The sequence below is a fragment of the Arvicola amphibius genome, chromosome 10 (assembly GCF_903992535.2).
Source record: "Arvicola amphibius chromosome 10, mArvAmp1.2, whole genome shotgun sequence".
NCBI classification, from domain to species: domain Eukaryota; kingdom Metazoa; phylum Chordata; class Mammalia; order Rodentia; family Cricetidae; genus Arvicola; species Arvicola amphibius.
This window is the reverse complement of record NC_052056.1, coordinates 87,569,419-87,592,992: the sequence shown is the minus strand read 5'-3', so window position 1 is coordinate 87,592,992 and position 23,574 is coordinate 87,569,419. Positions and strand designations below refer to the sequence as shown.

At 44.3% G+C, this 23,574-nt stretch overlaps 1 protein-coding gene across 5 annotated transcripts in view; it reads right to left on the bottom strand.

Moving 5' to 3' along the window:
• The window catches only part of LOC119824614 (splicing factor SWAP), a 75,624-nt gene that overhangs the window by 35,045 nt on the left and 17,005 nt on the right, over window positions 1-23,574 (bottom strand). For all 5 annotated transcript variants that reach the window (XM_038344880.2, XM_038344882.2, XM_038344881.2 and 2 more), the window contains 2 exons: window positions 22,707-22,819; window positions 21,349-21,484 (listed from right to left, as the gene is read on the bottom strand). In XM_038344880.2, the coding sequence (XP_038200808.1) occupies window positions 21,349-21,484; window positions 22,707-22,819 (249 nt within the window). The remainder of the gene's footprint in view (window positions 1-21,348; window positions 21,485-22,706; window positions 22,820-23,574) is intronic.

Here is a 23,574-nt window from a genome sequence, read left to right as displayed (position 1 = left end):
ATATGAAAGATCCCCCCAAACCAGAAACCAACAACAAAAACTTTAAAAGAAAAAAAAAAGTGACACCTACAACCCGCGATCTGAGTAGTGGAGCACGCAACACAGGTGCCTGGCACAGGGAGCTACCTGTGCTCTTCAATGCTAGGCTGCTACCCCCAGAACCTTCTTCTCCAGAGGCCCCTGCTGTCCTCAGCACTTTATACTGAAATTTCCAAGGATACTGCTTCCCCCCCCCCCCATCTTGACTTGGGGTCTTGCTCTGTTCCCAGGCAGGCCTCTAGGTCTTGGAGTCAAGTGAGCACCCTGCCTCAGCTTACTGAGACAGGACTACATGAACACATCACCATGCCTGGCCAGAACTGGGTTTTTAACTGAGTGAAACTATGATGTGACATTATGCTAATAAATCTACTACATGAGAACTAGAAAAACACACACTAGATGAACTGAGAAACCCCAGCAGTTGCCATCGAGACAGCAGCACGAAAGATGAGCTCATAACATGGAGGCACACTCAGGAGCATGTCTCCAGCTCTGCAAAGCTTACATGAGCGATACTCCAAGGCGAGGCTGGTGGAGTCTGCCTAATAATCCTTTACTCTGTTCCTGAACTTGCTGTATTGTGGAGAACGGCCTTAAGCCCCTCACCATCCTGTCCTCACCTCCCCAGGGCGGGACTTGCAGGTGTGTGTCAGCACACTTAGCTGATACAGTGCTGGAGAGACCAAGGCTAGAGATTTCAGCGTGAGGCAGCCACTCTACCAACAGAGCTACAGCCCAGCCCTATCTAACCATCTTCCGGAGCCCTTGAACTCTTGCTGACAGTCTGAGCATAGGTGTGTGGAAGAAAATGCCACAGCTTTCCTGAGACCTTAAGGCATGCCTAGGACATTAAAGGAGAGATGTTAAAAAGTTCACAGGTCACCAGCTGAGTACTTCTGAGATGCAGCAGGGACCCACCCTCTAGCTGTCCCTGGTGACGCACCCTGAGGTCAGGTGTCAGGCCACTCTGACTTTGTCCTGAGGCTACATGCCATTCATGCAATGTCCTTCAACCTCCTTCCCACCTCTAGCTGGTTGGCAGGTAGTCCTCAGGCTTTGTATTCTAGCCCTCTGATAATTGCAGAATTCCCGTCTCCACCTTTGGGCTGCATCTGTCTGAGAACTGTCCACTCAGCACTCTGATCTGGAGGGTTCAGACATGTTCCAAACCAGCTGTGTCCAGAACCACCTTGGGCTTTCATCTAAACCTTTTAGCCCGCAGTTCTGGTCGAGGGAATGCCATGCCTCCAGTCAGTTTCCTGGACCTCTTGGCATTACCTCTGCCCAGTGTTTAGACAAGTGTCTGTCTGGGAGGTACCCCCAACAGTCCTTCATCTCCTCTCCTGGGGCCTCTTGAGAACCATACCACCTCATCCCAGGTTTCTCTAAGTCTTTGGTCAACCACTGATTGACCTTCCTAAAATCCTTAGTTGGAATCAGGTGTAGGCCCACTCTGCTGTGGGACCATCTGCCATTGCAAACAGCACTGAGCCTGAATGGCTGTTTATTGGTACACACATGTTAACACTCATAAAGGTTTAACTTGAAATCAGTCACAGTGAGAGAGTGTCAGCAGAATTAACAACGAAATGGAACTACTACAGTAATATATACAATGGAAGTGAACAGAATTATTCTGCAAACACCCCACTGTGCTGTGCACATCCTTCCTGGAGTAATAAATGAACCAGTATCTATGCGACAGGTGAGGCATTAGGTGACATAGGCACAAGGATATAGCAGTGCCAGACTACTTTAAAAGGGTCATTTGGACATGAACTCCATGATACAACAGTTGATGATAATTCCTAAGTGACCAGCAGGAGGATAGCATACACAGTTGGCCAAAGGGACGATCAAATCTGGATGGAAAGGACTAAGATAATGTGAGATCTTATCATACAACTTATAACAGTGCACAATTTAAAACTTTTGAATTGCTTATTTCTGGAATTTTCCACTGAATATTCTCAGACTGTAGATCCCATGGAAAGCAAAACCGCAGATGCGGGACCTGCTGTCTCTTCACTGTTGGCCATCTGTTTTGTTCTCTAGAATGCTGTGCCAAATGGAAGGACTCCATCCAGGCATTCCTGAGATAGCACTGGCACAGCACACTGTTCAGTGCATGTACCAGTCGCATAGGAGAGATCAGGGAGTCTTAGCCTAGGCCAAGGGATGGGAAGTGGTAGCACAGAACACCCCAAAATTGGAGGGAAAATAACACATCTATACTGCAATCTGAGGTCCACCCACTATCTATCCAGAAAGAGCAAGAATCTCAGACATCCAAGGATTAAAATAAGAAATGTGACTCCCCGTGGAGTCTTTTGTGGCAAGCTACTGGGGGATGTGCCCCAACAAACAAAACAAGAACCCCAAAGAGACTGTATGGAGCTAATCTAGTCAGGTGATGGAGAAGCCACAGGAAAGCCTAGGGCTATAAGCTGAGAACACAGTCTCAGACTAGAGTGGCAGACTGGGAAACAGCTGCCAACAGCCAACATACAGGTGCACACTGGCTGATGGACCTACTCACTGTCCTCAGCTTCAGAAGCAGTCACTGAGACTTAGAGTAGCTGAGCAGTCAGCGGTTTAGAGCACTGACTGCTCTTCTAGAGGACCCAGGTTCAATTCCCAGTACCAACATGGCTAACTGTCTGTAAGTCTAGTCCCAGGGGATCAGACACCCTTACACAGACATCTATACAGGAAAAACACCAATAAATAAAATTTAAAAGAATCTTGATTGGTGGGTCTCTAAGGGTATTTCCAGGAAGGATTAAATGAGGAGAGAGGACCCTCCCTTGACCAAACAGGAAGAGGGGGTCCAAAGGAAAAATCATTGCTGCTGCGTTTGCTTTTGCTAGTGAGTGTATCCAACTCTCCTGTTACTGCTGCTATCAATTGACTTCTGCTTCTTCGGTCTTGCCACATAGGTGGAAAATAGTAAGTCTCCAGTAGTCTTCCAGGCTTTCAGTTGGGACTGCAAAGGCATCCAGCCGCTTGTGAACTGTGCACCTATTTGTTTCTCAGACTCTTCATTGGGCAGACAGCTATTATGGGACTACCCAGACTGATCTGTGCCAGGATAGCGAATCCTCTTTTGTAACATAAACACTGTAATCTTTTGTCAAGAGTACCATGTTAATTCAGACTGTGGTACCAGAAATGAGTCCAAAACAACAACAATCTCTGTAACAAGTCCAGGCTGCTCTGCTACTTGGGCTATATGATCCAGCAAACCTGATGATACTTAAGGTGTCAGTGGTAGGTAAGGATGGTGTTTGGAGCCTTTGGCAGGGCCCCAGAGGTGAATCACAGTGGAGGCCTTTGGGATTTTGGGGCAAGGCTTTGTTGTCGTCTATAAACAAGGGTTTCTTTGAGAGATTGCTCTTGGCCTGCTACTGGGTCTTAGTGGAAACTGAATATTTGACAATGCACTACCAAGTTACCACATCACTTGAACAGCCTGTCATAGCCTGAGCATTACCTACCAAGTCATGAAGTTGGACATGCAAAGCAGCAATCCATCATCAACTGAAAGTGGTATTTATGTGACTGAGCCCCAGCAGGGCTAAAGTCACATAAAGAAGTTGCCCAAATGCCGATGGTTCCTATTCCTGCAACAATGCCCTTTGAGGTCCCCAAGCATGACCTCATGAGGTGTGCTCTGTGACTGGATGACCAAGAAGGACAAGAGTCCATTGAAGAATACAGTAAAGGAAAATCTTTGTAGTAGGTACAACTTTGGGCAAAACAGTTGTATATTTTTAATATCATTTTTATTCACTATTTCATTTTCTAAGATTATTTCTCTCTGTATGTATCTATGCTACTGTTGTGCATTGAGGTCAGAGGACAGCCTGTGAAAGATAGTTTACTCCTCCCACTATGTGGGTTCTGGGAATTGAACTCAGGTTATCAGGCTTGGTAGCAAGCACCTTTAATTCAATAAGCCATCTTGCTGGCCATATACACTTTATTTGGACAGATGTGTAATTACACATTGATTGCTAGGTCATACCCAATGGTTTGGGTGATCAGCTGGGGACTTGGAAGAAACATAATTGGAAAATTGGTGAGAAAGACATTTGGGGAAGAGGAATATAGACAGATCTCTTCAAATTAAGTGAAGATACTTGTGTCCCATGTAAATGCTCTCAGATGGTGGTATCAGTAGAAAAGAATGTCAACAAGCAAGTAGGATGGCCTGTTCTGTAGACAGACATCAACTCCTTTCCCTGACCACTCTTGCCATTACCCAATGGACTCATGAACAAAGTGGTTAACAACATGGACTCCCATTTGCTAAGGCTGACCTAAATACATCTGATGCTGAGTGCCAAGGAACTCATTTCATACTCAAAGTGTGGCAGTAAGCGCACACCCTTGGAATCCACTGGTCTTGTCATCCTAAAGCAGCTGGCTTGATAAAATGGTCGAATGACCTTTCCAAGACAAAACTACAGGACTAATTAAGTGGCAGTAGCCTGAAGACTGTATATGCTCTGATTCAGTGTACAGAATATGGTAGTTTTTCCTGTAGCCAGGATTCATGAAGCAAGGGGTAGAAATGGGTATGGTACCACTCACCAATACCACTAGTGGCTTTCTAACAACATTTTTGCTTTCTGTTCTTGCAATCTTATGTTCTGCTAGCCTAGATGTCTTGGTTCCAGAGGAAGGAATGCTTCTGTTAGGAGACACAAGAAACACTACAACGATTCAATTAAACTGGAAGCTAAGACCCTGGCCACTAAGGCTCCTGATGTCCTTTAAGTCAACAGACTAAAAAAGGAGTTACAGTGTTATTAGAAATGATTGATCTAGACATCACAAAGAAACTGGACTGCAATGGAGGAATGGAAGTGGAGGGTCTTTCTTGGTGTGACCATGTTCTGAGTAAGTAAGAAACTGTAACAACTCAATCCAGGCAGAATAATAAATGAACTAAAACCTTCAGGAGGCTGAGGCAGGAAGGACAAAAATTCTAATCCATCCTGTATCATGAAGGACGTTTCAGGCCATACCCACAGGCAAAAAAGCTGGGCTTGATAAGTATATGAATAGGTAGCAGAAAAATATAAACCACTATGGCCAAGAGTCCAATCACAAAAAATGAGGAATGTAATTGCCAAGCACGCTTCTGTCTGACACTATTTTCTTTCTTTTCCTATTCTGTTACCATATAACATTAAGAAAATGTCAGAACTTAAGTGTTGTATTATACTTAAGTTACACTTTGAAGATAGCATTCTTCCAGGGCCTTTTATTATCTACTCCGGGGAAAAAACAAATATGTTTTTAGTTGTACATAGTACACTTATGTCACAGCAGGTTGAATTATGACTTAGTTATCATCATCATTTGGAAATTAAGCATGATATAAAAAGTGGGGGGCAAGTTGACAAGGGTTGACTTATGATGCTTAATCTTGTCAACTTGATGGCAAGCAACTTGACAGAATCAAATGAGAAACATGCCTCTGGAGGCCTGTAAGTGCATTTCCAGGAAAGATTAACAAAGTGGACAGCATCTTCTAATGGGCAGACCAGATAGATAAAGATGTCTGAGGCAAAATAGTGCTGCATGCCTGTCCGTCTTCATTTCTTTCTCTCTTAAAGTTTTATTTATCTTTATATGGATGGGTATTTTGCCTATATGTTTGTCTGTGCACCAATGTGTCCCTGGTGCCCTCAGAGGCCAGAAGAAGATGTTAGATCTCCTGAGACTGGAATTACAAGTGGCTTAAACCTGAACCTTGCTCCTCTGGAAGAGAAGTCAGTGCTTTTAACTGCTGAGTCATCTTTCCAGTCCCCTGCCTTCATTTCTTGCTGGTGAGTTCATCTAACTCTACCGTTGCTGCAACTGCCATCTTTTGTTGATATCAGACTCCAGTGTCTTTGGCCTTCCAATATATACTGAAGACAAGCAACTCTGGAATCTTCCAGGTCTTCCAGTCACATGCATTCTGCAGTTAATTCTCATTCTCTGCAGCATGTGGAGAGCAACTGCTGGACTACCCAGTCACTACTTTGCAAGTCATTTTATGAATCCTTTTTAGAATATACATATACATACACATCTTCAACCAGTTCCATCCCTCCAGAGGGATAAGACAACCAAAAGAGAAACCACTGGGTTGGAGTATTAAACTCTGGACATGAGGAAGCTTGAGGAGCACATGTGAGTGAAATCAGATTACTGTCTGTCACAGAGGAAGATCTCAGAGCACCTAAATTCAGGATGTGGAGGAACAGAGGTGCCGCCCCAGCAAGGGCAGGTAGAGCCCCACCCAATACCAGAGACCAATGCTACAAGTAATCCTGGGGCCCAAACTGGCACTGGGAGGGGGAGAGCAAACACTTCATAACAAGTGTGCACTTGACTTTCAAACTATAGATATATCCTACTCTAATTAAAACAAAAATTTAGCATATACTAATTATAATCAAAGAAATGAGGAACATCTTACCCTATTCATCACATTCTTGAGCTTACAGCAAAGAGGGAAACACATTATTGACACCCCCCCCCCCCAATACTGGTGACTAAACAGTCTTGTGTGTGCCAGGCAAGTACCCTACCACTAAGTCACATTTCCAGCTCTTCCTTCCTTCTTTCCTTCCTTCCTTCCTTCCTTCCTTCCTTCCTTCCTTCCTTCCTTCCTTCCTTCCTTCCTTCATGGTTTTTCAAAACAGGGTTTCTCTGTGTAACAGCCCTGGCTGTCCTGGAACTAGTTTTTATAGACTGGGCTGGCCTTAAACTCATGAAGATCCTCTTGCCTCTGCTTCCTGAGTGCTGGAACTAAAGGTGTGTGCCACCACCGAGCTTATTTATTTTTGTGTGTGGTATGTGTGTGATGCATGCATGTGAGGCTATAGTTATAAGAAGTAAGAGCAGGACTGGGTGTCATCCTCAGTTGTTTCTGCTTTACTGAATCAGCTCATCATTTCGGCTAGGCTGGCAGGTCAGTGAACTCTTGGGATCTTCCTGTCTCTAACCCTATGCTGTGATTACTGGCATGTGCAGCCACATCTGGCATTTATGTGTGCTTTCGACTTAGGTCCTCATGCTTCCAGACCAAGTGCTCTTAACTACTAAGCCACCCGTCTCTCATTTTTTCCTTTATTATTTTAAAACAAGTTCTCAGTAAGTTGCCCAGGCTGGCCTGTAACTCACTCTGTAGCCCACGTGTGCCTTGATCTTATACCCTCTTTCCTTAGCCTCCTGAATAGCTGGTGTGAAGGCCTGGAACACCAAACACAGTTGCACGGTCCCTCTCAGTGACCTTTTGCCCTCCACCCATTTGCTAAGTACTGATTTATGTTAGCCAGCTGGGCATGATAGACATGCAACTGACAGGGTGAGCCTCCTCAACAATAGGAAGTTTTAAAAGATGGAGCCATGGGATCAGGACCTTTGGTGAGATGGTGGTGAAGCTGTTGCTCCTATCAAGATGTGACGAACTAAAGAAGTCATCTATTAAATGTGTAGGGCACATGGCTGCTGACACAGCATCGATGAGGAACAGGCTGGCAAACACAGCTGTACTTGGGAATTTCTACCCAGGACAAATCAATTCACTCTGAAAGCAGACACAACTAAAGCTCTCCTTTGACTTAGCCCTGACTGCGTCTTGATGACTGCCGACAGACAGAACAGCAGAATGTGCTGGGAAGGCTTTCTGTTGCTGTTTAAGATAACTGGTGCGCTAGTCTACAGCTAACAGCTAATGACAAGAGCTCAGCAGCATCTGGAGTTCATCCTCCCAGATCCACAACCCTCTGGTATTCCTAGTTTTTTAGCGAGCAAGCACCACTAGCAATCTTGGCTTCATTGCTAATCCCTCCCAACTTGGCTCTCCCCTCCCATCTATTTTGCCCTCAGCCATTGGCTCCTATTGATTTCTGTTATACCTCCTCTGTCATCCCAAACAAACTGATGAATTTTCTGCATAAAGCTAACAATAAAATATTTTATGCAAGTGCCAGAACAAAAAACCAATACCAAGTGTTTCCCCAAGAAGAATGGTATACTGAAAAGGCAGTTTCTTAACAAAACAGATTTTTAATAGCCTAAAATGTATAGGGCTCCATATAAACCAGGGAAATGAAAATGCAATCTCATGCAAGCACATTCCTAAGCATAATCATGATGCAAAATTGCCTAAAATTGCAGTCTTCAGAACACACTCCTGTAGAAGAGTGACAGACACATGGATACGTAGACAAGTTACCTCACTATTTAGGACCAAGAGTGGGGGTTAGCAAAGTTTCGTAGGAAGACAGATATTGAAGAGTTGGAACGATGGCTTAGTGGGGAAGGGTGCTTGCTGCCAATCTAGACTCCCAAAACCCACGCAGTAGAAGGAAAAACCTGATTCCTGCGAGCTGCCCTGGGACTTCTATTTTCCTGCCATGGCATACCCATACCAGTATATACAGATACACAAAATCAATTAAAATGTAATAAGGAGATAGACACAGGCTGTATACCTGCAGGCAAAGCTGTAGACAAGATGTAGCTCCTTATACAATGTGAGGAAATAAGAACAAATAGCCATTTTCCCCTTCCATACAGCGTCTGTCAGTAGCAGGGGTTGTCTGGGACCTTGTCGCCCTCCCACCTTAGTCTTCTGACTGCTGACAAGGGACTGCTACTTCCGGCAGCCCAGATGTACTACTGAGGAGACTGGCATTCTTCTTGGATTCCCCTCACCTACCAAACTCTGCACCACACATTCTGTGCAGGCACGGGCTGATGGAGCTCACTCTGGCTCAGCTGATGACAACCCTGGACAAAGGCTGCAGTCTTGGCACTTTCTACAGAAACACTTGTCTGTCTCCCCAACACTACACATTTTTTTCAGAAAGCCAACTTAAAACAAACAGACCAAAAACAAAAGAAAACAAAACAACCAGCAAAACAAAACAAAACAAAAAACCTGTTTTTTTTTTTTTATTTTCAACCATGACTTTCTTGATTTTGAGAAAGGGTCTCACGTTGTAGACTAGGTTGGCCTTGAACTTGTGGTAATCCTCCTGTATCTGCCTCCTAAGCATGGAGATTACAGGCACAGGCATGAACCACCATACCTAACTTTTGGTCTCACACTCTTTTCTGCCCTCTTGATGCAGTGACTGCACTGACAGGTTGTTGAGTGTGTCCCTGACACTCTTATGGATCTACTCCCTACCACTCTGCAATGCTGTGCTGAATTAGTTAGTCTGCACCACTGTGACCAAAATCCCCGACATAAAGAACGTAAGGGAGGAATGAAGCTAACTTGGCTCATGGTTTCAGAGATTCTCAGTCCACACTATAGTGAAACAGAAGTAAAGAAAAGACTCTAGACAGAAGGCAGAGCAGACCCCACACTCTTCAAAGGCTCTACTGGCTTCTACTTTTCATCCCCTCCCAATGCTGTCATATTACCAGGACATCAAGGCAATGACGAACTCCTGATTAGATCAGAGTCATCATGAGCCATTCAACATGGAAATACCCACCGGTATGTTCAACAGTTTTAACACACCGTTTCCTGTGGTTTCTCAGGAAACACACTCCCAAGCCAGTATGCTTCATTCACCTCCTGTAGTTTCTCAGCATAATCAAGACGGCAATCTTTGGGCACATGAATCCTAACACCACAGTTACATTCACTCCTTTTTATCTACAATGTAGTCAGTTCCATAAGGAGGTCACCACAAAGCATAACTTAGGCAAACCTGTAGGTGACTGACTGTCAGGGAAGACTTGCTCTAATGCAGTGGTTCTCAACCTGTGGGTTGTGACCACTTGGAGAGGGTGGAGGCCTAATGACCTTTTCACATACCAGATATCCTGCAAATCAGATTTTTACATTATGATTCATAACAGTAGCAAAATTGCAGTTATGAAGCAGCAACAAAATAATTTTATGGTTGGAAGTCACCATAACATGAGAAGCTGTATAATGGTTGCAGCATTAGCAAGGTTGAGAACTAGTCTAGAGCAGTACAATCTGGCTTGCTGCCAGAAGCTGGCATTTCTCATGGATGTGTTTTTCCAGGACCAGTGTCAGGATGATTATTACCATAGTAATCTCAGTGTCAATGAGATTATCATCTTTTCCCTGACAAGATGCCTGCTGCTATCTGCGTGCTGCAGCAGATATTGTGAGTAGGCTCTCCCTTGCCTCCACAAGGCCCTGCCTCCTTCACACTAAAGATGAACACTCAGGGGAGGTCAAAGTGACTTTAGCATGAATGCTGGCACCAACATGTCAATGTCACTGCTGAATCCTTCCTTTTCAGATCAGGAAAGTCCACACATTCAGTGGATACTGAAAACCTTCAAGGTCTCCAGAGGCGGAATGGGGAGAAACTGAACTGAGAACCCAAGTTTCTCTTTTCCATGCAGTTAGCTCAGTTCTCTGGAGTCCTTGCTTCATCCTCTGAACTCAGGTACCTGACTGTCAGGAATTCCCAGAAGATCCCTTCCTAGTCTAAAGCAGTCAGCACTTTCTAATACAAAATCTTCTATTACAGAGGAGAAAAACAAAGTCAAGCAATCTCAAAACTCCTTAAAATGCAGTGCCTACAGTTTTTAAATAGAAAAATGTCACTGTCCTTCTCATAACAGGCTCACCACACTGTCTCGAGGACATCCCATCACAGCAGAAGACTGCAGAGGTCTGCCACCAGGGCACATGCACTATGATGTTTGAGAAAAGGAACACCATATGCCACTCTAGTTCACCTGCCCTGTTGAAACTTCCAGACAACCTATAAAATGTCTCCATGGCTGGGGAGATGGCTCTGTTGTAAAGTGCTTTCGCGAGAAGCATGAGGACCTGTACTGAAGGCCCAGAACCTACAGGAAAGTGCAGTATAGTGGTGAATATTTATAATCTCAGTGGGAAGTGGCGACAGGAGGATGGATCTCTGGGGCTCTCTGGTCAGGCTGTCTAGCCTAATTGGTGAGTTCTAGGCTAATTAGCAACTCCATCTTAAAGGACGTGGAGTGTATACATTTCTAAAAATCCTCTGACAAATTTAGGAACACACATATACATAAACGCACACATGCACGCATACTCACAAACACATTATATTTTTTAAAAAGTGTCTTTAAGAAAAGACTTATTTTGATATCACCAAGTGGGAAATTGGGATGACATCTGCAGTGGTACATGAAGGTCACATCTGGGGAAGAGCCACCAGATGCATCTATTGCATCCAGTATATTTAAAAACTCCTTCTTTCCTTGGAGGATTAGATTTTCCTCTAGAAAAGTCTCTCTGAACTAAGAATTCATGTGTGCGCATGAGCGAGTGCACACATGTGGAGATCAGAGGTCAACAACAGGTTTCTTCCTCAGTTCACATCTCCCTCAACTGCCTTCTACCTTATCATTTCAGATTATTTATTCCCTAGGCAGGGATCCTGGGCAGAAAGTCAACAACTGAGCAGGTCTCTGTTCTGGACTGTGGATGTGATGTGACTAGCTGCTTTAAACTCCTGTCATTGTGCCTTCCTTGCTATAATGGACTGTGATCTGGAGCAGTGAGTTGAACAAATCCTCTCTCCCAAGTTGTTTTTCATCAGAACATTTTACCACAGCAACAGAAAACAAACTAGAACAAAGGGTAAGTGAACAGAGACCAGGACACTGTCAACCAAGCACGGGTCAGCATGAGTTTGCCATCTGCTTTCTTCACAGGCTCCAAGTGCAAAATTGTGTGTGTGTGTTTTAAACATTAAAGGGAAAAAAATCAAGCAAAATAGTTGTTTTACAATAGAGAAAATATGTGGTACTAAAATCCTGCTGGCTACACACAATTTTTGTTAGTGTTTTGTGTAGAACTTGTGATTCTCCTATCTCTACCTCTGGTTCATATAAAAATATTATTGTTGCCCAGTTATCTTGTCTATGGTCTATGGCCACCTTCATCTGATACAGAGGTGGGCAGCTTGGTAGACATGCAGGACCTGGGAAGCTGGCAATGTGTACTCTTGATATCTAAGAAGTTCTGGCCCTGGCCCCACTGTGGAGCTTTAGAAAGCAGAATGGAACACTAACACAGTGCGAACAGACTGACCACAGAAGACACCAGGGGAGGCAGAGCCACAACCAGGGAATAGAACACTCACAGAAAAAAGTGTCCAACAAAAGGGAATGTGTGCCTTCAGGAAGGCACACATGGGAAATGCAAACTGACTAGGCAATTGACATTTAACCTAGTGGTATTCCCCTGGTGCTCAGGTGAAACAGCACACAGCTAGCTAGTGGGCAGGGAAGTCTTTTCCTGAAAACAGGGCTGAGTCACCATCTATGCTGTAGGTGAGTGTGGCTCAGTAGATGCTGTTGCTATGTATGTTAACAGGCAACAAACACTTTCAATCATAAAAGAATTTAAGAGAACAGCTCCAGACCCAGCAGACAAAAACTAGTCAGGCCGGCATGTGCCATCCCACAGTTCTCTGTGATGTTAAGGGTTACACTGGGCTCTGGTTCACAAAACTCCGAGGGATAGAAACGGATATCCGAGAACCTCACACCCAGACCAAGACATGATCTTCTTTTATATGAAAGTTGAAAGCTGGCTTTTTTTTTTCTTTCTTTTTAAACTGAGTCTTGGTATCTATATATGTCAGGTTGACTTCAAATGCAAGAGTTTCCTGCCTCTGTTTCCTGAGCGCTCCAAGTACAGAAGCTACCAGGCACCAGCAACCAGGTACCAGTGGGTATTTGTTTTTCATTTATGCAAGGATGTGCAAAGTTCTAAAAAGTCCTTGCAATAGACTAGCTATGAGACACAAAAACATCCAAGAGATGAATCAATGAAACTCAACTGGAGACACCGCAGGGGAAACACTCTAGTCAGCCACAGAACTAAGGCTAAACAAGCAGGAATTACAGTTATAGACAGAAGACATGTAATGCTCATAAAATCTCACAACATGAAGCTAATACGCCTAACAAAAACTAGGAATCAGTGATGAGTAAAGGGAACATGGACCCAGGTACACAAGCTAAGTAAGTGCTTTACCACTGAGCTATAAAAGCCAGGGAAGAAAATGATTTCATGGGGACTCATTCCCTCCAAGACAAAAACATGTAACTTTTCTCCTTGTCCTTACTGGTCATGACTGAACCTGGGATTCTGTGCCTGCCATGCAACTGCTCCACCTTGGATCTCCAGATCTCTACTCTGAACTAGAAAGAGTTCTTTCAGGGCTGAACAGCTGTACCCACAGTTCTGCACTGAGTTTAAATTGCAGGGTCTGCGGCTAAGCTCAAGTAAAATCTCCTTCTCACCAGAGCCCATGCTGCTCAGGTTCTGCTGTGCAGCCCCAGCTCATCCCTCTCCTCGGTGGCACGGTAGTTGCTTGGGCTTGAGCCTCATCAAGGATGCTCACGAATGCCAAGAGGCACAGAGCTTTCCTTGCTTCTTCCTACCTCCCTTGACTAACAACTACACTCCAAAAAAAAAAAAAAAAAAAAAAAAAAAGAAAAGGCCACAGCTAGCAGCAAACCAACTGATAAACACTGGCATAGGGACCAGTGAGATGGCTGAGTGGGTAGACAGGATTGCTGCCAAGTCTGCCAAGTGAATTTGATCCCTGGGACCCACATGGTGGATGGCCAGAACTGATTCCCACAAGTTGTCCTCTGACCTCCCTGTATGTGCTATATTGCACATGTGAGCACACACATAAATAAATTTAAGAAATATAATAACACAATTTAAACCAGGATAAGGCTAGAGAAATGGTTTAGCAGATAGAACTGCTTGTGCACAGGAATAATAAACTGAGTCCATAAAATTGTCCTCTGACTTCCACAAGAACACCATGACACACACATCCCGTGTGTACACGGAGAATATTTAGTCACAAGGAATACTTTAATTTTAGTTATTTATAGAACATTATACAAAGTATTGTTGGTTCTGACAGTGGACAGTATTTCAGCATTAATGCCTCTTGCATAATTTATTTATACTATTTTATAAGGATTTATTGCTAAGTAGCAAAGTAATATAGAATAGAACTTGAAAAATGGTTCATTACCAAGCTAGAAATAAAAGAAATTGTTAATTTTATACATCTACATTTAAAGAGCTTCTGGAAAAAATTCACAAAATAAAAATCAGCTATTCTATTTCACAGGCTGCCCAAATCCAGGAACATTAGTGGAAAGTGAGTCACAAGGAGCCTGAGTGTATCCTGAGTTGCTGAGTAAACACCACAAGGAGAGCAGAGTCACTAGCTTTGCTAGCAGAGACCTACAGGGCTGAGTGTCTAGACAATAGCTGGCTGTCGAGGCAGTTTTGAAGTTGTACATCAATGTCACAGCTGTGAAAAACCCACTCTGGTCAGTAGTGGAACCCTAATCACCATATATACCTGAACACCTAAGGCTGGGGAATGCAGCTCACTGGTATACTGTTTTTCTAGCATGCATGAAGTCCTAGGTTTGTCCCCAGCACCACCTAAAACCAGGTGTGATGGTGCATGCCTGCAATTCTAGCTGGTGATCGAAGCAGGAGAGTAGGAAGTTCAAGGTCATCTTTGGCTACAATAGTGCATTAAGGCAAGTTTAGGTTACATGAGACCCTGCCTCACAAAAACAAAACAAAGATCTGTATGTCTGTTGGCAAGGGGTCCATATCACTTTAAACAAGCAGCTCTTGAAAAAGACAGGCAAGCAGCCACCACTCCACCTTAGTTTCTGTCCCCCAGTTCTCAATGGCACTACAGACGTCCTCCCCCCACCATGCTGGCCTTCTTCCACAGCATCACCCCTTCCTCAGAAGCTACACACTCTGTGGGCCCCACAGTAGTGCAGGAACTCTGCTAGCATCAAGCTCCAGTGCCCAGGGGGTGGACAGGGGAGCAAAACACCCATGTAGCTCTTGCCATGCTCTGGTAAACTACTTCAGCCTTTGGCTAAGTCTAAAGCCTTACCTAAAATGGATATCCTTAGAGACTAATGGGGATACACTGGACCAAAGGATGTGTATTTTAGATTAATGCCATTCATACTGCCTGTTCACATACACGGTCCCACTGATAAAACACTGTCTGTCAGCTTCCTCTTCTCTGCTTCAGTGATGTCTGCTTTTTCATTCATTTTCGTTAAGATGCCCATGACTATGAGTAAAATATTTCAGTGGCTCCAACTCAACTTTGTGCTGATACACAGTAGAAACTTCCTAGATAAGCCCTTGCTCAGTGGCTGGGAGCAGCTGAGCTGAACCTTTAAAATGGAAGCACAGTCATTTTCACCTCAGAGATTTCTGAACAGAATGACAGTTATTTCTCATTTGGCTGTGAACATTATTGTACATTAAACATTTCTCCTACTTTCTCATTAGTTTCATAAAATAAAATAAAACAAAATACCCATTCACAGATGTAATCAAGTGTTGGCTACTGGCTACTCCTCCTTAGCTGGGAACCTCCCCCATCTGGCTCTCGAATACAGAAGTCAGCTGTTGGCCATCCACACACACTCTAGCTGACTCTGTTTTCCAGACACTACCTCTTGATGCCATCTCCTCTCCAAGGACTCCTGGCTGTGCTGGCCTTCAGGATCTCTGTGCTGGGACTGCAGGGCTCCCTGAGCAGCAGTGGTCTCAGCTGACCTCAGCAGCCCATGTCAGGACACACCAGGCGGGGTGGGCTCCTCTTTGCAAAGTTGAGATTTTGCTTTTTACCAGTTTTTCTCTTAAACAGTTTCTTTTTAGTTAAACTTACTGTAATTACGTATTGTGTTAAATTTTATGCCAACACACAATTTGAATAAGAAGAGAATTACTGTTTCTGTGATTATAAAGTTGAATGCTTTGGAAAAATTGGATAAAAAGCCAAGTGTTTTCAAAAGCTATTATACAATTACAGGAGAAGAAGAAACTGTTGAGGCCTCAAAACAAACAAACAAACAAAAAAACAACCCACAATGTGGTACCATAGTACTTGGTACCTGCTTCCTAGGACAAAAACACTAAAAGAGATGGAGGAGGGTGAGGAATGGGGAAACATGCTTTGCTGGAGTCCAAGGAGCAGCTATGACCCAGATCTGAAATGATGGAGAAGAGCATATAGGAACTCTTATGGAAAAGAAAGGAAGGAAGGAAGGGAGGGAGGGGGAGGGGAGAGAAGGGGACGGGAGGGGAGGAGAGGGAAGGGGAAGGTAGGGAAAGGAAGGGAAGGGAAGGGAAGGAAGAGAGAAAGAAGAAAGAAAGAAAGAAAGAAAGAAAGAAAGAAAGAAAGAAAGAAAGATAGATAGATAGATAGGGCCAGTAAGACAAGGGAGATGCCTGCTCAGCCTGCAAGGCTAGCAGTCAAAGTCTGATCCCAGAACCCTTGTGAAGGTGGAGAGAACCAACAGTCGTTCTCTCACCGCCACACTTGTGCTATGGCATATGCAGTGTCCATGCACACATGTTGTTACACACACAAGGGAAGGTCAGCCTGGTGATGGTAAGACCTTCTTCCGAGGACTGATTTCAGGCCCACAACTACCAGCTTCAGACCTATTTTTACTACATACTTGTTTAAGGCATCAACTATTTCATGGGCCTCATAGCAAAATAACATTTTATTATGGTAGCATATGTTCCCCTATATTAAACTTCTTTTCACATTTCTCATATTCTGCCTTACTATTGTTTAGATAACTAGGGAAATTTTTTACTAGGAGAGAGAGAGAGAGAGAGAGAGAGAGAGAGAGAGAGAGAGAGAGAAACCATCATCGTAAACCACCCTAAGTTTCACTTGACCATTATTACAATGTGGAATCTTAAAATACTATGGAAATAAATATCTTCAATGTTTCACTCAGAACATAATAAATAACATCTTAAATGCACAAATGGGAAAATAAAGGCCTGCAGAAGTAAAGACACTCATGCAGACAGGGTCTCACTCTGCAACCCTGGCTGGTCTGGAACTATATATACCAGGCAGGCTTTCACTCACAAAGATCCACCTGCTGGGATTAAAGGCATATGCCATCAGGCTTGTGGTTTAAGATGTGGTTTTCTTTATGTGCGTACGTATGTGTGTGTCCATGCCTGCTTGTGACTGCAGAGGTCAGAAGAGGGTGCTGGATCCCTTGGAGCTGGAATTGCAGCCATTGTAAGCTACTGACATGGGTGCTGTGAAATGAACTCAGGTCCTCTGCAAGAGCAATACATGCTCCTAATCACTGAGCCTTCTCTCCAGTTCTCTTCTTCATGTTTTAAAAATTACTCACTAGTAACCATTTCTGAGAGTCCTGTGTATCCCTGGAATAAAGCAAGAGAGGACACTGTACTAGCAGGTCAGGCATGACCTTTATCTACACGTGCAGACACATGATTATTTAGCACACTAGTACAATAGCCTCGGGAATACCAGTACAGCAAACACCAAGCGGGCTAGCTTGGTAAGGAAGGCATATATGGGCCTGGACAGCCAGCATGATACCCACAACCCCTTGACCACAGTAGCCTTGCGTTCCTATTCCATATTCATATTCATTAGCCCCTCAATCTGCCAGACAAGTTCTTATAAAGACAATTCTCTTTATAAGAACCAAAGGCTATAATCTTACTAAGCTATGAGGTAAAACAGTAACTCAACGTATCACTGTGGTCTTGTGCAAGAACCACACCAGGCAAGCACCTGTTCTTTGACTCAAGTGCAACAGAAACCAGGCACTCACCTTGCACTGAGTCCTGACACTGCTGCCCAAGACCCCAAAGTCTCAGGCACTCCCCGCCCCTGTCCTGTCAGCAAAGTTCTAAGAGCTGGTGGACATGAGCAAAGTTAATGAATGATGGTGGTCAGTCACACAGATGTACGAGTGGGAAAGGAGGAACTCTGAACAATCTGTTGGATCTGACCCTGATACATACAAACCGAGGTAAGTCACAGGCCACTGTCTGTAGGCAATGCTCTAAATATTATAATCAGTTATCAACCTTTGAAAGTTTAACAGTAAAACACATTTGAAAGATGTAGACTATATGGGCCAGGGAGAGAGGCTCGGTGGGTAAAGTGCTTGCCGTGCAGTTTTGATAACTTGAGCTCTAGCCCCAGAGCCCATATAAAGGCAAAACTGACTCCACAAGCGTGTGACATGTGCACCACTCCACTATGCACACACATTAACAAATAAAAGGAAAAAATGTTGAAAATGAGAAAAGTAGAGGAAGAAAGGCTAATGACACTCTGCACAGGGCCCCAGCAACTGCTTGACACTTAAGCAATCTAACTGCTGTATATGGATGAATTTACCACAAAAGAACTAAAATCAACAGCTGTGATTGGTTTTCTTCTACTTGGCTGCATTTCTAAGTGCTGTATTAAATGGTTGGCTACAAACCAAGTGTCACCTAATTGAGCAGAGCCCCAGCTGCTGTGAATGACCATCAATAGACCAGAGATTTGGATTCAAGCAACTCTGGCAGCCTACAGCACCATAAGACAAGAGCAACAAGATGATGCAGATACTCAAAGACAAAGAGTACAGAGGGAAGTGAGTTTTAGGCAGATACCCAGCAGAGCTGGAGCCCTGGAGAGACCAGGGCTGTTCCTAACTGCAGCAGTCTCACCACCAAGGATGCTGGGACTTTTCTGATGGTTTTTGAGCAGTTTCACTGGGAAACAGATCCTAGGCTCTACCCACTGGGATTGGCTCTGCTGTAAAACCACAAGTTCACCTGTTGTACCCAATGATCTTTTAGATCCTGGGCAGGAGGCCGTGTTGGTGGCTTTGAGGGCTCTGATTTTTGTAGCTGATAACAGGAGCATATCTGAAACCTATCAATCCCATATAGATCTGTTTGTTCTTACAAACTCCAGATATCTAAACAACCTATTCTTCCTTGTGTCCAGGAGGCTTCATCAGGGCCTGATGTCCTTTTTGGTCCTTGAGGGCACTGTAGGCAGGACTAGCCCTCAAGCAGAACATGGCAAGCCTGCATGGTCCTTTGACAACCTACACTGCCAAAGTTTGCCTCAGGCCACTGTTCCCACTGGACTAGGAATGATGAGCCAGTTTGTCTACCATGTTGCCTGGTCCACAGGGTCTGTGCACCACCATAGTTGACCTCTGTGTAACTGTCCACCCTTTACTGACAGAATTAGTTTCTCTACCCCCAATTTCTATTGCTTTCTTTTATGGCTATAAAAAGATACAGGAACATGAATAGACAATGCATTTGATTTAAGCAAATTCAAGACAGATTTAGAAAAGGAATGCGGGGGATGGGCAAGATGGATGGCTAGGTTAGTAAGCTGTTTGCTGTGCAAACACAAAGAAATGGCTTTGGATTCCTAGCACCCATGTAAAAGCTGGGAGCTGCGACTTGTGCCTGGGAGGTAAACACTGGCCAACCAGTCTAGTTAAACCAGTGAGCAATCCTGTCTCAATAACAGTAAGGTGGAAGAGAGCAATGCAATCCAGAGAGGAACCCAACATTTGCAGGACACATGCGTACCTCCTAACTCTATACATACAAAAAAAAAAAAAAATAGAGAGAGCAATTGAGGATAGTCAACATTGGCCTCTAGCCTCCACACGCACTTGTAAACAAGGGTGCAAAGACACAAACATGCATTGCGTGCACACATACACACATACATACATATACACACTTAAAAAAACAAAAAAGCAGAAAATAGGCATGCATGATAGGGGTGGTTGGCAGCACACCATTCCCTCTCTGGACTGCAACCAGACTGCTTGGCAGAGCCTCCTGGTGCCACTGATTAGGTCTTTCATGAGCTTTCCCTGGGGCTACACAGGACATGGGAAACAGGCAGGCTATGCACATGGATCACTTCCCAAGTGTGTATTCGAGCCAGCAGAAATCTCCTGAAGGCTGCAAGATGGCTGTCTGTGGGATGTGACAGCAGGACATGTAACATGCAATCCTGTAACACAAGTTCCCCTGATTGGATATTCCAGATTGATGTGGCTCAATTTGGTTATTTAAAGATTATTATTTAAATGATCTAAGTTCCAGCCGAGGTTTTCTAGGCACAGACTCTCAAAGTTCACTCAGAAACTGATTTTTTTTTTTTTAAATGATAGGGTCTCACTATGGTAGCCCAGGCTCACCTTGAACTCAGATATCTACTTGCCTCTGCTTCCCAAATACTAAGATTAAAGGCCTGTGCCACCACATCTGGCAAGTAACTGATTTTTACAGTCTTGTCACTTTATTAAACCAAAATGCCACATCTGTGTGGAGACAGAGTGCAGAGAAGTTAGCACATGTAAAGAATGTTTACCCTCGGCAAATGGCAGCTCTTTTTAGTGCAAGACCCACCCTCCGGGCATGTCGCTTCGTTTGAGGAATGGAGTCTGCAGCAGGACAGCACAGTGCAGGCTGATCCTTCTTTGCTGAAGGTTCCTCTTTTCACACAACACTCATGCAACGCTGCTTAGCCTCAACAGCAACGAGACCTGACACTGAGCCTAAGGTTAGATATTCTGGGTCACTCTCCAGAGCACTCCCCTTCAATTAGGCAGAAAGGTAAGAGAGCAGCAATTCTTAAAAGCCAAAAGAACATAATCCCTGTACATCAATATTCTTAGGTCACACACCCACTATTCAAGCAGATGATTCAAAACAGAAAGGGGAAAAGTTGCATTTGTATTGAGCAGTCACTAATTTTTCCCTGTCATGACCTCTTGAACAACACAGCATAGCAACTGTTCACACAGCGTGTACAACGAATTGTAAGTTCTCCAGAAAGGATTCTCTTAGAGGCTGTGAGAGAAACTATCTGTGGGGGGTAAGAGGTGTCCCTGAAACCAACCCTGTAGAAACAGAAAAATGACTGTACATGCTAAGCAATCATGACAGGCAACCCTACATTTCCCCATCCCTGCTTGTTGTTCTTCTCAACAAAATGGTACCTAATCTGAAGTCAATACCAGGGCATTTTCATGGCACCAAACAACTCTACAGTACAGCAATGCTGTGCTGTCTAACAAGTCTCTGCTCTTCCCATTCTTAACTGTCAGTGCACTGCTCAGTGCAGCAAAGTTCTGAACCGTAGGTGTCACTTCCCAGCCCCCACCGCTCTAGCCAATTGTGAGCTAAAGGAGGTGTCAGTGTGGCTTTGGGAAGCTGGGTAGGCTGACTCTTCCTTTCAGGAATACAGAGCCACAGGCCAGGCAAGCATGCCCTCCAGGAACCTCCCTCCTGGACCGCAAAGGGAGTCTGAAGTGAAAGCTCCACAGCACTGAGGGACAGCATGGGGGTGAGGGAGAGCTGCAGCTGGACACAGAAAGGACACTCTAGGTACTCACAGTCTGCCGTGTACTCCACCTGGGAGGGCTGCGCAGGTGTGCCGTCTGCAGTGGGTGCGGCTGGGGCAGAGCTGTCGGCCTGTGCTTTACGGACAAGGGCTGCTAGAGGGTGATCTGGGTCCACCACCTTCAAGGGCTAAAGACAAAGAAGACACTGGCTTTAACATTTTCTATGTTCTGCACCATGTAAAACCTTCCTTGAGAAAAGACTCAACTTCACATATTGTGAGTATGCTTCAGGAAAAGCCCAGCACACGTCTAGACACAGTGAAAGCTGCCACTGAAGAGCCACTATGTCAGACCCTGAACAACAAAAAAGGAGAGCCGGGAGGTCATGGAGGCAGAATTGCATGCATGTGTCCAGTGATCACAAGAGACATGTCAGAACCACACTGAGCACAAGAGTGCTGCCAAAAGCACACTTGCCCTGAAGCTGCTTGCTCAACGCTGGCCTACTGATTCCAGTATGCTCCTGTAACTCTCCCCCTGCACCTTTTAAAACCACCATCCTCTGTCCTTCCCCTGAACATGCCACCTCTGTGAGTGCACACTCCCAAACACAACTTTCTTGCCAAGAGCCACTGTTATTTAGGCTAGACACACACACACACACAGGTCCTGTCCACGTGGGGCCAGGTGCTCCAGCTGGCTCAGAGTACTAGAAACTAAACAGGCTTTAGTTCCGTAACAACTTCTAAGCAAAGGGTGGAGGGAGCATCAAGACCAGACAGCTACTCAAAGTATAGGCATCCAAACTCACACAAAACTTCAAACTCCATCCTTCCTCACTGGGACGTAATTTCTCATCATCAGCTCTTACCTTCCCATTAATCAAGAGCCACTCCTCTCAGACATCAACTACATTTGTAACTGTGGAGAACCAAGCTTCAATTTCATAAATCCTTTCCTCTACATCATAAACTGCAGAGTGAAAGTGTGCAAGCATTGATAGTCTCCTCATAAGGATGAATGAGGGGAGAGTCAGAAGGCCAGAGGTAAAAACACGTTTTCAGGAACTGTCTATGGAAGGAACTAAGGCTTCATGAAGCAGCCATTTAAAAAGCATAGAATCCAATCCTAAATTCCAATCTACACAACAAAACAACTTCTAAGTCTTTACCAACACTACTTATATAATAAAACAACAATCTTCTGCTTGTGCAACCTGTAATGTGGGGACATAAGTAAACAAATGATTCTTTACCACATGGAACAAAGACATGCAGACACCTCCGTGATAAAACAAGATACACAAGATATAGCTGTAGCACAGAAAATAGTAGTTTCGTGTTTCCATATGTAAATGAGCAGCAATTTTGTGACAGTGTAAACACACAGACTAGTGAGAAGATAAAGACCTTCATCAGCTCTTCCAGGCGGCTGCTCTTCTTGGAAGCAAAGAGAGACGGGTGCAGGTAACTCCCATCCTCCTCCTCATCTTCATCTTCATTGTCAGAGGTCGTCCCCAACTCTGAAATTGAATTCAAGATGTTGGCTATCAGGTATGAAGGCACACACCTGTAATCCCAGCACTGCAGAGGCAAAGGCAGAGGCAGAGGCAGAGGCACACCTACAAGTGTCAGGCCAGTTTAGGCTACATACTGAGATTCTATCTCAAAAAATTTTTACTTTGGTTCAATTGCTTACATGTATTAAACTATCACTGTATTCTATAAATATGCTCATTAAATCGTATTTAAAGAGAGTCTCCTGGGCATGGTGGCAGATGCTTCTAATTAATCCCAGCACTTGTGAAGCAGAAATAGGAGGATCAGATTTCAAGGATAGCCTGGGCTACTTAAGAAAGAATTTTAAAGACCAAACTAAACATCGGGCTAGAGAGATGACTCAGCAGCTATAAGAGTATATGTTGCTCTTCCAGAGGACCTGTACCGGGTGCTCACAACTGCTCCAGGGGACTCAAAACGTTGGCCTCCACAGGTACCCAAATGGATGTGGCGAAGACTCACAAAGACACAAGCACATACATATAAATAAAAAATAAATCTCTCTTTTTTCTCTGTGTTGGTTCTTTGAGACAAAATTTCTCTGTGTAACCGTGCTCTGTACACTAACTCAGAGATCCGCCTGTCTCTGCCTCCCAAGTGCTGGGATACAAGGCGTGTGCCACCTGGTCATATAAGAAATAAGTCTTGAGCAAACAAACAGAAAAATCTTAAGTTAAAAAAAAGACAGACCAACTCTTCTTTTTTCCCAGTGAGTTTG